The sequence below is a fragment of the Salvelinus namaycush genome, chromosome 16 (assembly GCF_016432855.1).
Source record: "Salvelinus namaycush isolate Seneca chromosome 16, SaNama_1.0, whole genome shotgun sequence".
NCBI lineage: Eukaryota > Metazoa > Chordata > Actinopteri > Salmoniformes > Salmonidae > Salvelinus > Salvelinus namaycush.
In genome coordinates this window covers 26,073,008-26,085,211 of record NC_052322.1, presented here as the reverse complement: position 1 = coordinate 26,085,211, position 12,204 = coordinate 26,073,008, and the positions used below count along the sequence as shown (strand labels likewise).

The 12,204-nt window shown below is 44.0% G+C and overlaps 1 protein-coding gene across 1 annotated transcript; it reads left to right on the top strand.

Moving 5' to 3' along the window:
* Window positions 1-4,501: 4,501 nt before the first annotated feature.
* LOC120061595 (5-hydroxytryptamine receptor 6-like) lies at window positions 4,502-11,833 on the top strand. Its single transcript, XM_039011504.1, has 4 exons — window positions 4,502-5,057; window positions 5,121-5,373; window positions 9,464-9,584; window positions 11,480-11,833. The coding sequence occupies exons 1-4, from the start codon at window positions 4,502-4,504 to the stop codon at window positions 11,831-11,833; spliced, it is 1,284 nt and encodes a 427-aa protein (XP_038867432.1).
* Window positions 11,834-12,204: the final 371 nt, after the last annotated feature.

Genomic DNA, 12,204 nt, shown 5'->3' with positions numbered 1-12,204 from the left:
GCTCAACCATTTGCCTCCTGGGTCTCGCCTTGTGCCCTTATACTGTGGACATTCTGAAAGTAGTTTGAGGTCAGTAGGTCACATGACCAAGGAGCAATTGAAATGTTACATTTCGTAAAATACATGTAAAATTGTGTGAGATGAAAATGGACAAACTAAAGGGTGTGCAATATAGAAGGGTAGTCAGTGTACATTCTGAACCTTGTTTGAAGTCAGTAGGTCACATGACCAAGGAGCTATTGACATTTTACATTTTAAAATATTAATGTAAAAACCTGCGAGATGAAAATGGACAAACTAAAGGGTGTACAATGTGTAGGCCCACTGACTGTACATTTTGAACCTTGTTTGAGTCAAGTAGGTCACATGACCAAAGAGCTAACGAAATTCGAATGTAAAAAAGTTTGTACTTTGTTTACGTTCCCTAACTCATTAAACTAGGAATACAAAATGCTGCTCACATTTCCACGTGTTTATTAGCGTTGGAAAGCGAATTAATGTACAAATCGTGAAAATAAGACCTGTGCAATGTTGTGCGCAATTTTTCCAACATCATGACACTTATTTGGTCTGTGGCTCAAGTGGTTTGAAAGCTAATGAGGTTTGAAAGCGCAAATATCCAATTTGAAACTGTCTTTACCTCTACACAAATCTAGGGTTCGGTGCAGTTGGTCATACATTCTATCGGTTCGGTTGGTTGCCAGAGACGCGACCCAGTCCTTCAGTCTTTTTGTTCTGTATCTATGGATGCAACCCAGTTGTTCGTTCTAAATGTTCCATTGCCATACTGGCTGGCGACATTTGTATCCCTTGCTTGCTAGCCAACCAACTACGGCTAACTCAGTCACGTCAGAAAGTGCAGTGACATTTTGTAGTGACATTTATTTTGATTCATCCATAACAATGAATCGCGATTTTGCCTGGCATAGAAAATGTGCTCACTTGTCAGGACACTGTTGTTCAGAGGATCTAGCCAACACAGCCAACACAATCACTTCAAACGGAAGCTGGAAAGACTGCAAACTAGCTGCACTTTGTTAAGTTTGACCTTTTTTCAATTGACATTTCTTTGTATATATCCATAAAAATGATGCCAGTGTAACAGTATAAGTGTAGTCCGTCACCTCGCCCCGAACCGGGCACCCTCTGCACACATCAACAACAGTCACCCACGAAGCATCGTTACCCATCGCTTGCACTACTTCAAGGTCTCAAAGTGAGTGATGTCACCGATTGAAACGCGATTAGTGCGCACCACCTCTAACTAGCTAGCCATTTCACATCGGTTACACCAGCTGATTCATGATTTCGACTGGCTGAGAAACGCTCACTGTCTGTCCAACCTCTCCTCCCAACACTTTCATTACTATGGGACAGCTGGAGGTCAACTTTGAATATTGAAACAATGTTGGAAATGTCGGAGAGGTTTATACAAATCTCCGCTGTTGAAAACAAAATGTTAGTCTAAAAGAAATGTGAGATAATGTCTAGATGCTTTTTATAGTGGAGATCAAGTTTATAAATTGCCTGGCTGGGCTGATGAGACAGTGGATTGCGCAGTCAGATGGAACAGAGTAAATAGGCATTTTAATGTCATCGATTTAGCCGGTGGCAACCAATCAGCATTCAGGATTAGACCCACCGTTGCATAAACATGTATAATCTATGAGCAAAATTACTGTTCTACCTCAATTAGCCACAAAATCCCTAGTTTTCTGGAAGCTGTGTTGCGCCATTTTGAGTAGGTCCGATCTCTGCGGAATCCTTGGTACGTTCTTACCCCATTGAAGTAGAAATTTAACATGGTTAAGGTAAGGGTTAAGTGTAACGTGTACGCTGGGAGTCAGGAAGCAAGTACAGGGAGTGAATAATTGAATAAATAGAACATACAAAATACTAAACAAGAAACACGAAAAGTGCACAGACATGAAACCGAAACAGAGTCAATAATGCCTGATGGAAAAAACAAGGGGAGTGACAGATATAGGGAAGGTAATCAGGGAGGTGGAGTCCAGGTGAGTCTCATGAGGCGCAGGTGCGCGTAACGATAGTGGCAGGTTCCGTAATCATGAGACAACGAGCACATGAAAGGGGGAGTGGGAGTAAATGTGACAGTACCCCCTCCCTGGTGCGCGGCTCCAGACGCAGGACGCCAACCAGAGGGACGGTCCCAGGGACCATGCCGGTTGCCTCAGCTGAGGCGTGGGGGCCTGTCGAGCCGGCCGAGGCGCGGGGGAGCTTGCCTGAACCAACCGAGTCTTGAGAACCTGCCAAGCCAGCTGAGGCATGGAAGCCTGATAAGCCAGCTGAGGCATCCCTGGTTGCGTCGGCAGGGGCACTTGGACCCGAAACAAGATTCTCTGGTCTGATGAAACCAAGATTGAACTCTTTGGCCTGAATGCCAAGTGTCACGTCTGGAGGAAACCTAGCACCATCCCTTCGGTGAAGCATGATCGTGGCAGCATCATGTTGTGGGGATGTTTTGCAGCGGCAGGGACTGGGAGACTAATCAGCAAAGATGGACTGAGCAAAGTACAGAGATCCTTGATGAAAATCTGCTCCAGAGCATTCAGGACCACATACTGAGACGAAGGTTCACCTTCCAACAGGACAATGACCCTAAGCACACAGCCAAGACAACGCAGGAGTGGCTTCGGGACAAGTCTCTGAATGTTCTTGAGTGGCACAACCAGAGCCCGGACTTGAACCCGATCGAGCATCTCTGGAGAGACCTGAAAATAGCTGTGCAGCAACACTCCCCATCCAACCTGACAGAGCTTGAGAAGATCTGCTGAGAAGAATGGAAAAACTCCCCAAATACAGGTGTGCCAAGCTTGTTGAGTCATACCCATGAAGACTCGAGGCTTTAATCGCTGCCAAAGGTGCTTCAACAAAGTACTGTGTAAAGGGTCTGAATACTTATGTAAATGTCATATTTCAGATAATTTCTTAAAAATTAATTAGCTAAAATTTCTAAAAAACTGTTTTTTCTTTGTCATTATGGGGTATTGATGAGGATTTTTGTGTTTTGTTGAATAAGTCTGTAACCTAACAAAATGTGTAAGAAGTCAATGGGTCTGAATACTTTCTGAAGGCACTGTATACCCACAGAATTAAATAAACACAATTGACCAATTATATATATTCCCCATACTCAACTGGCGCACCAGGGTCCATATCCAAAACAGGATCAATACGGACCGTCGGTCCTGAATACCAAAACATTTGGAAAAAATCTTAGTCTGGCTTCGACCCGTGGTCATATAAACACATAAGACATGGAAAAATGTGTAGAGTTGTGTAAAATATCTGCCCCATGCAAAATGAAAAATGTGCTTCTTCTACATTTTCTCTCCGACAACAAGAGGGGTGTGAACAGTTTGGGGTTGCATGGGTTGCGAGGTGGAGGTTTGTTACTATGCCGATAAATGACTATCCATCCGGACCTTTGCCACCTAGGAAATGTGTGTGACGGGTCCTTTCCAAATAGTACTTGAGTACCCCTGATATATACCATAAACTGATGTCACGCTCTACGAAGAAACAGAGTCAATACATTTATTCTTTCACAGAAATAATGCAAGAATGTCAGAATCACAGGCTATTAAATTAAATTGTACAACAGATGTCCCACACTGCCTCCTTGCTGTGATAGAATTTGCATCACCTAGCTGTGAATGTGCACAGGCATGTATTTGCAGCTCAAGGCTCAGACACGCTCCTTCTCCGGGAGCGGAGTGCTCTGGCTGGGAGGTGAGCTGGAGTGGCCGGCACGGGGATTAGCAGGAGGGAACACGACAAAAACCATGATACCTGTAGAGCACTTGTGGTCAGAGCCTTGCTTACAAATGACACCCTCACAGTGGAGTATGTTCTATTCAACACAAAGACTTGAGATTCACATATCCACAAGGAGTAGCAAATAGACTTCACACAGCTCTCTCTCACACAAACAACCAAACACCAACAGGAGCAATACCATTAACCTTGTGTGTGTGTAGTAAAGAATAACTTGGAGAATTTGTTGTTTTTCCCTCTTCTTGCCATTCCACTCAAGCTGCCTTTGCTCTCACACGTTGTAGCCCACCTCTCAATTTGCCCTCCCCCAGCGAGTGTCATCATGACACGCAGCTTTGAAACACACAGCCACAGAATTGCTCACTCTGGCTCCAACGCTGAGGAAAGCAGGACTATTGGGCACGACGAAGAGATGGAATCAGTGCCGACACTTCTTATCACAACTGCAACAGGAGCCAATAAGAGGTTTTCACAGAAATGACTGATGGGCCCCTCTGTTAACCTTGTGAAGAATGTGGTGAACGGATTATCAAAACAGGACCTCAGTGGCTTCTCTTTATTCTCCTCAAGTGTTGGGAAAACTTTATCAGCACTAACAAGCACCAGAGGTCACATACATTTTGTGCTTCACAGCAATTGTTGGCATTCACAGACTGGGAGAGGAACAGGGAAGTTCTCACATTGACCAATGTCAACCACCGCTATGGACAACTCCACCTTACCTGGCTTAGAGGCAGCAACTGCAAGTGGGGATGCTGTTAACCCTTTAGGGAGCTCCAATGGCAGCTTGTCCGAAACCAGTGCCTGGGGCATCAGTGGCAGTGGTCCGTGGCTGTTGGCGTGCATGTTAACCCTCATCATCCTGATGACGGCTTGCAGCAACACTCTGTTGATTGCTCTGGTGTTTGCCCAACGCTCCTTACGCAACACCTCCAACTGTTTCCTGGTGTCTCTCTTCCTGTCTGACCTGATGGTGGCTCTGGTGGTGATGCCGCCGGCAATGCTCAATGTGCTGTACGGGGCCTGGGTGTTGTGGCCGGGCTTCTGCCCCGTGTGGCTCTGCTTCGACGTCATGTGCTGTAGTGCCTCCATTCTCAACCTGTGTGTGATCAGCCTGGACCGCTACCTCCTCATCATCTCGCCGCTGCGCTACAAGCAGAGGATGACCCCTCCACGGGCCCTGCTTCTGGTGGGAGGGGCCTGGGGTCTGGCCGCCCTCACCTCCTTCTTGCCCATCAAGATGAACTGGCACAGCTTGGGTCATGGGAGTGGCCATTCCCCAATGCACGGGGCTGGCAGTGCCAACGTCAGCACATACCCAGAGCTGAGCTTGTGGTACCACGCCTCCTACTTCCAGCTGTCGCAGTCCAGTGGCCTGTCCTTCCAATGCTGTCTGCGGGTTACCTTTCCTTTTGCCCTGGTGGCGTCCATCCTCACCTTCTTCCTGCCATCCAGTGCCATCTGCTTCACCTACTGTCAGATTCTCCTGGCGGCGCGGAGACAGGCGAGGCGGGTGGCGGCGCTAAGTCAACCTCCGTACCCGCACCATTCGCCTGGGGAGCCTTCTCACCCTCCGTCACCAGGTGGGGGCGCCGCCGGACATGCTCACCTCGAAGGAGATGACTACAGTCATCAGGAGCACCCTGTGTCACGCCACATGCCGGTGAGAGCGTGGGGTGGTAGAGGAGATGAAGGGGGATACAATAAGGCTACATCCCAATGCTGTATAATCCGTCCCTGCATGATCACTGTGTGCCTGGATAGGTTTCCACCATGGTGCCTTCTCTGCTTCTCATGCCCTCTCAGATTAGTTGTCATGAAGGAAAACAAATGTGGGGATCTAGCTAAAATAATTAGGACACAGCCATTGATTTGGGAGAGATTCAAGAATTTGAGATTACGAAGGTGTTGTGGGCTGATTAGGTGTGTGTACACTCCCCTACATATTTATTTGGACAGTGAAGCTAAAACTTTCAATTTGGGTCTATACTCCAGCATAAAAAAAATATATATGAGGCAACAGTACAGAATGTCACCGTTTATGAGTGTTTTCATGCATTTCTGTTTTACAGTTATGTATCTAATACCCCCCATTTGAAATTCACTTAAAGTGTATTCAATTTAGTCAACAGTTTAGTGTTTGATCCCATATTACTAGCACACAATGATTACATCAAGCTTGTGACTTTCCAAATTTGTTGATTGCATTTGCAGTTTGTTTTGGTTGTGTTTCAGATTATGTTCTGCCCAACAGAAATTCATGGTCAATAACAAATCCTCTGAAAGATACAAAGTGGGAGGAGGGGCAATGGCGCCTGTTGATGGAGAAGTGGTTGCTAGGTAGAATAAATGGCACAGACATTGCATTGTATTTTTCTAGTCAATGACCTGTGCCTACACTCCTGAGATTGAGGGCCTTGGAAAGTAATTCATAACAATGTTATTCCACACAGACTTTTCAATGTTTTCAACAACACTTCACATCTCTTTCAATGTGAGAATTACATCTTGTTAAATGTAAGAGTTAGGCCTACATACCTTTCCTTTTTTCTGAGACTCCTCGACATATCAGGCCACTGATGCATCTAAAGTGACATCTTCTTGTCTTTTCTCCTGAAAGCAATGTGGTGGAAGCTATAATTTATTTTATTTTGCTACTCCAGCTATAAATGTAAGCTTTTGTGTAAGTGCACATTGTTACATAGGTTCTTAAAGCTATTGATACCGGTTTGCTGTTTGTACACAATTAACTTTCTATGCATTAGATTTGTGCTCACTCTGGAAATATTGTTTTAATTCCACTTCATTGTTTTAATTCAAGTTCATTTGCAAATCCTTGAAATTGTGCATGCCGCGAACAGATAAACAGTTTTAGGGCGGCAGGTAGCCTAGAGGTTAAGAGCATTGTTCTTATCCCCGAGCCAACTAGGTGAAAAATGTGTCGATGTGCCCTTGAGCAAAGTCCTTAACCCTAATTGCTCCTGTAAGTCACTCTGGATAAGAGTGTCTGTAAAATGTTTTAAGAATCATGTAACAATGTGGACCCGTAGCTACCTTGTAAAATTAAATAAATACCTAGGTTTTTGGATACATTGAGATGCAGTCCTTGCCCGTGTCCGAATACCTATACTAGCATACTACATACTTAAACTGCATACTATGTACTCATTGTCGCATAGCCTACTATTTAGCACCTACCGTTTAGTAAAAAGTAGGCTATACAGTATGCCACAGCCGCAACGCAGTAGCAGCTCCTGACTGGATATGTGGATTTTTCCAAATTCAGACATGCATCACATTAACCAGCATGATAATATCTAATTTCAAATTTGATTAATTTCTCTAAACTCTGAATAGAATAGTAATGGAGTTATGGGCTTACTCAGGCTGGTTATATGCAGACTATCACATTCAACCTACACTTTAGCCCGTATAATCCATCTATCCTATTTTAAAAAGTCTGAAGACAGAAACAGATAATTTGGTTCCATTTCAACAAATGCATTAGTGAAACCAAAGTCCTGTAACATATAAATTAAATCAAATAGCCTAGTAAGCACACCAAAACTTTTCAAATGTTCACATCAAAAGGCTATTGCACAGAAAAACCTGGAACCGCTGGACAGCAACATAAACTAAAGCACTGATCAGTGGGACTGAGATCAAAATGACTGCTAAGGCTTGATCCATAAATGACTGTTGTGATTTCAATAACGCAGCCACATCCCGAGATCCACGGTGCCGACAAATTCAGAAATTAAAAGATGATTTAGTATTTACACCAAAAAAAAATATCAACGCAACATGCAACAACTTCAAAGATTTTATTGAGTTACAGTTCATATAAGGAAATCAGTCAATTGAAATAAATGAATTAGTCCCTTATCTATGGATTTCACATGACTGAGAATAGATATATGCATCAGTTGGTCACAGACACTCTTTTTTTTAAGTAGGGGCATGGATCAGAAAACCAGTGACCACCATTTGCCTCATGCAGCATGACACATCTCCTTTGCATAAAGTTGGTCAGGCTGTTGATTGTGGCCTGTGGATGTTGTCCCACTCATCTTCAATGGCTGTGCGAAGTTGCTGGATATTGGCGGGAACTTAAACACACTTTTGTACATGTCGATACAGAGCATCCCAAATATGGTCAGTGGGTGACATGTTTGGTGAGTATGCAGGCCATGGAAGAACTGGGACATTTTCAGCTTCCAGGAATTGTGTACAGATCCTTGCGACATGAGGCTGTGCAATATCATGCTGAAACATGAGGTAATGGCAGCAGATGAATGGCACAACAATGGGCCTCAGGATCTCGTCACGGTATCTCTATGCATTCAAATTTTCATCGATAAAATGCAATTGTGTTTGTTGTCTGTAGCTTAAGCCTGCCCATACCATAACCCCACCGCCACCATGGGGCACTCTGTTCACACATTGACATCAGCAAACCACTTTCCCCAACAATGCCATACACGTTGTCTGCCATCTGCCCGGTAAAGTTGAAACCAGGATTTATTCGTGAAGAGCACACTTCTCCAGCATGCCAGTGGCCATCGAAGTTGAGTATTTGCCCACTGAAGTTAGTTACGACATTGAACTGCAGTCATGTCAAGACCCTGGTGAGGACGAAGAGCAGGCAGATGAGCTTCCCTGAGACGGTTTCTGACAGTTTGTGCAGAAATTCTTTGGTTGTGCAAACCCACAGTTTCATCAACTGTTCTCAGACAATCCCGCAGGTGAAGAAGCCGGATGTGGTCCTGGGCTGGCATGGTTACACAGTGGACATTCCTGCAGTCAGCGTGCCAATTGCACTGTCCCTCAAAACTTGAGACATCTGTGGCATTATGTTACGTGACAAATCTGCACATTTTAGAGTTGCTTTTTATTGTCGCCAGCACAAGGTGCACCTATGTAATGATCATGCTCTTTAATCAGCTTCTTGATATGCCACACCTGTCAGGTGGATGGATTATCTTGACAAAGGAGAAATGCTCACGAACAGGAATGTAAACAAACATTTTAGAGAAAAGCTTTTTGTGCATTTCTGGGATCATTTATTTCAGCTCATGAAACATGGGACCAACACTTTACATGTTGTGTTTATATTTTTGGTCAGTGTAGTTTAAAAGAGAACAAACACTTTTCAATGAGAAAACAGAAATCCGCTATTCAGCATATTCCCAATTAAGCAGCCTAGTTTTTTTGTCTGGCTACTTGAAGACAACCAGGGCCTATCACTCGCAGCCAACCTCTTCCAATGCATTGTGGAAAACTGTGCATCAAATTATACTAGATGAAGAACTGAAATGAATAGGCCATTACATCATGACATTTTAAACCATACTAGATTTTTGAAAATTCACATTCTAGAAAACCTATTTTCGCATACTGAGAATACATTATTGCGTTGTTTCCCGCTATTAGTTGATTTCAGTAGTGCATCTCCATATTTAATTAACCAGCTGTTGTCACACCGAAATGAGTATGACATCCGGGCATTTAAAGTATACTTGATTTTTTAAATGTCGCATACTATTAAACCGTTTTTTTTTGCATACTCAAACGGCCTATTTAGGATGCAAGTACAGGTATTCGGACACGGCCCTTGTCTCTGACAGCCCTGTCTGTCCCTCTGTCCTCAGTTGTCGGTGAACAGCGAGCGGCGGCTGGCCCACCGGCAGGGACGGAGGGCAGTGAAGGCCAGTCTGACCCTGGGAGTCCTGCTGGGCCTCTTCTTCAGCGCCTGGCTGCCCTTCTTCATCACCAACATGGCCCAGGTCAGTGGCTCAAACTGCATCGGCCTCTTTATCAAAGAGTGATTTAAACAAACTATTCCATTTATGTCAAGCATAGAAGAGTATACATGTTCTCCTGAAATCCTAGTGAAATCTCAATTCCCAAACGTTCACTTTACCTCCACATTAATAAAGAAATTGGCCTATAAAATGCACAATCGAATCTGGTCATTATTTCTCTTTGATATCAATGATATTGTTTCTTCTTGCAGCGCTTGCAGTAAACTTTGGGATTCAAAGCACATTTCAATCGAGGGCTTTTCAAAAAATGATGAGCTAAACACTAGGGGATCATCTAGCTGCTCTGAGCAGAGATGAATAGAAATCTTTAAATTGGTTGAAGCTCATCTTCTCAGGGTCGAAACTTACAAACCACATGCACACAGTATATTGTATAGCACATCTGTTATCATTATGTTTGTGTACACCTTCCCTATTCATTGCAAATTATTCCCTGTATTACAAAACCTGGACCACATCCATTCCATGTGTGACGCTCCATCTTATGGCAATTAAGCTTGCTTTGTGTGTGCTCTGAGGTTGCCTTACTCCTGTGGGAAAGGTGTCAGCTAGAACAGGGTTTCCCAAACTCAGTTATTTGAACTAGCTGTGTAGTGCTAAGAAAATACCAAAGCGTGCACCAAAACCGGGTGGGGGGTGGGGTCAAGTGGATACTAAATAGATTGGCTGTATTAATAGAAATGGATGCCGGTTAAGTGGAATAATAAGCAGTAGAAAATTAAAGAGGAATATTTGCTTGAAAATGTTCCCTTATCTACTGGAACATACTGTATATTTGATGTCCACTCATCCTTCTTGAATTTAGTGCCAAATTCTAGGAGACAGACAAACTTTTTTATTTTACTTTTGCCAAAACTAATTTTTTATATTGTAATATTATTGTAAGATGTCTCACATGTAGAGTATATCTTCATTCACAGTGAAAAACTAACATTTTGGAATCCTATTTCTTTCAATTCAGGTCTGTGGTCTTCATCTGAGCTCCATATTTCATTCGCCTCAGTGACTCGATGGGGTGTTTTTACTGTTCCATCACCCAGGTTTATCATTGCTGGAGTGTTGCCATGTGGTTCAGCATAAAAGCAATGTGTGAAATACAATTGGGGGGGGGGGGGGCTCATCCCAAGAATGTGTAAATACCATGGTCTTTTTGGGGTTGTAGAATTTTAGGGAGAAAAATGATAAGATGCTTGATTAGATGAAAGAAGCTAAACATAAAATGTACCCCCCTTCACCATTTGCTCATTATCTAAAATCAAGGGGAGCATGTTAATCTTCAGGATTAAGTGTGTGACATAAAATGATTTAATCTAAATTGGTACTTATCGTTGTCCTGCTTTCAGGCTTTCAATGATCCAGTCATTTCATTTCCCATCTGTGTCCCTCACTTCACTCCTCCAGAATATAGCAGACAGAGGGCTCAAGTGTCTGCCTTCCTTTCACATGCAATGTGGTATGTGAACACCCCCCTCCCTTTTTTCTGCTTCTCACTCACTGCCTCCCTCATTCATCTTCATAATATAGGACACTCCAACAGCAGTCTTCTCCCTTTCTCTCTGATATGCCATAGTGAGCCAGTCTTTCACCCTCCTATGGGTTATGTCCCTATATGTATAAGCAGTATATACATATATGTGTATATGTGTGTGTGTATGTATGTATATGTATGTTCTACTTAGGTTCTGTACGCTAATGAAAATAGCCTTTACAATATTATTTTCTGTTTTACCTCTTACTGGCTACATATTTCCTATAAGAATACTTTTCATAAAAAAAATTGTTTCACAACATCTTCATGCTACGTACATACTGAACCCAACCCCGGTGCCTGCCTTTTGCTCTCTCTCTCTCGTCAGGCGGTATGCGAGTGTGTTCCCCCGGCGCTCTTTGACACCATCACCTGGCTGGGCTACTGTAACAGCACCATGAACCCCATCATCTACCCGCTGTTCATGCGTGACTTCAAACAGGCCCTGGGGAGGCTGCTGCCCTGCTGCTCCACCCACTCGCCCCGCAGACCCTCACTGGCGCTCTCCCTCTCCCTCCGCAACTCTGCCGAGCCCAACTTGCCCACGGAGCCCCCTTCCCTGGCCTCCGACCCCCCACAGCCCCCCGCCACCGCCACAGACGCCGTCAACCTGTTTGACGACGACCACGCTGGGATTGAGCTGCCTCTGCTGTTGCCCAATCAGGTGGACACGCTGGACTGAAGGGGAGGATGGAGAGTAGAGTGTGAAGAGATGTTACATACTGTAACTTATTACCACCAAGGGGAACTTGGCTGAGGGGAAAGGTTGGAGGAAGGTGTAATGTTAAACTCATCAAAGCGGCACTTGTGGGTGGTAGCAAGATGGAAAAAGAATCTAGACTGTGCAATTTAGTGAGCATACAGGGCAGGAGTGGATGAGAGAGAGCTAGGTGCTGAGAATCACTGGGTGACTGCATTAGATGACATCACTGTGATAACCATTATAAAAAATGCCAGGGACTCATTCATGCTGCATTGTCTTCATATCCACAAAAGTGGGAGGATGTCTATAACTAGTATTGTAATTAAATGTTTTTAATTAACATCCTGCCT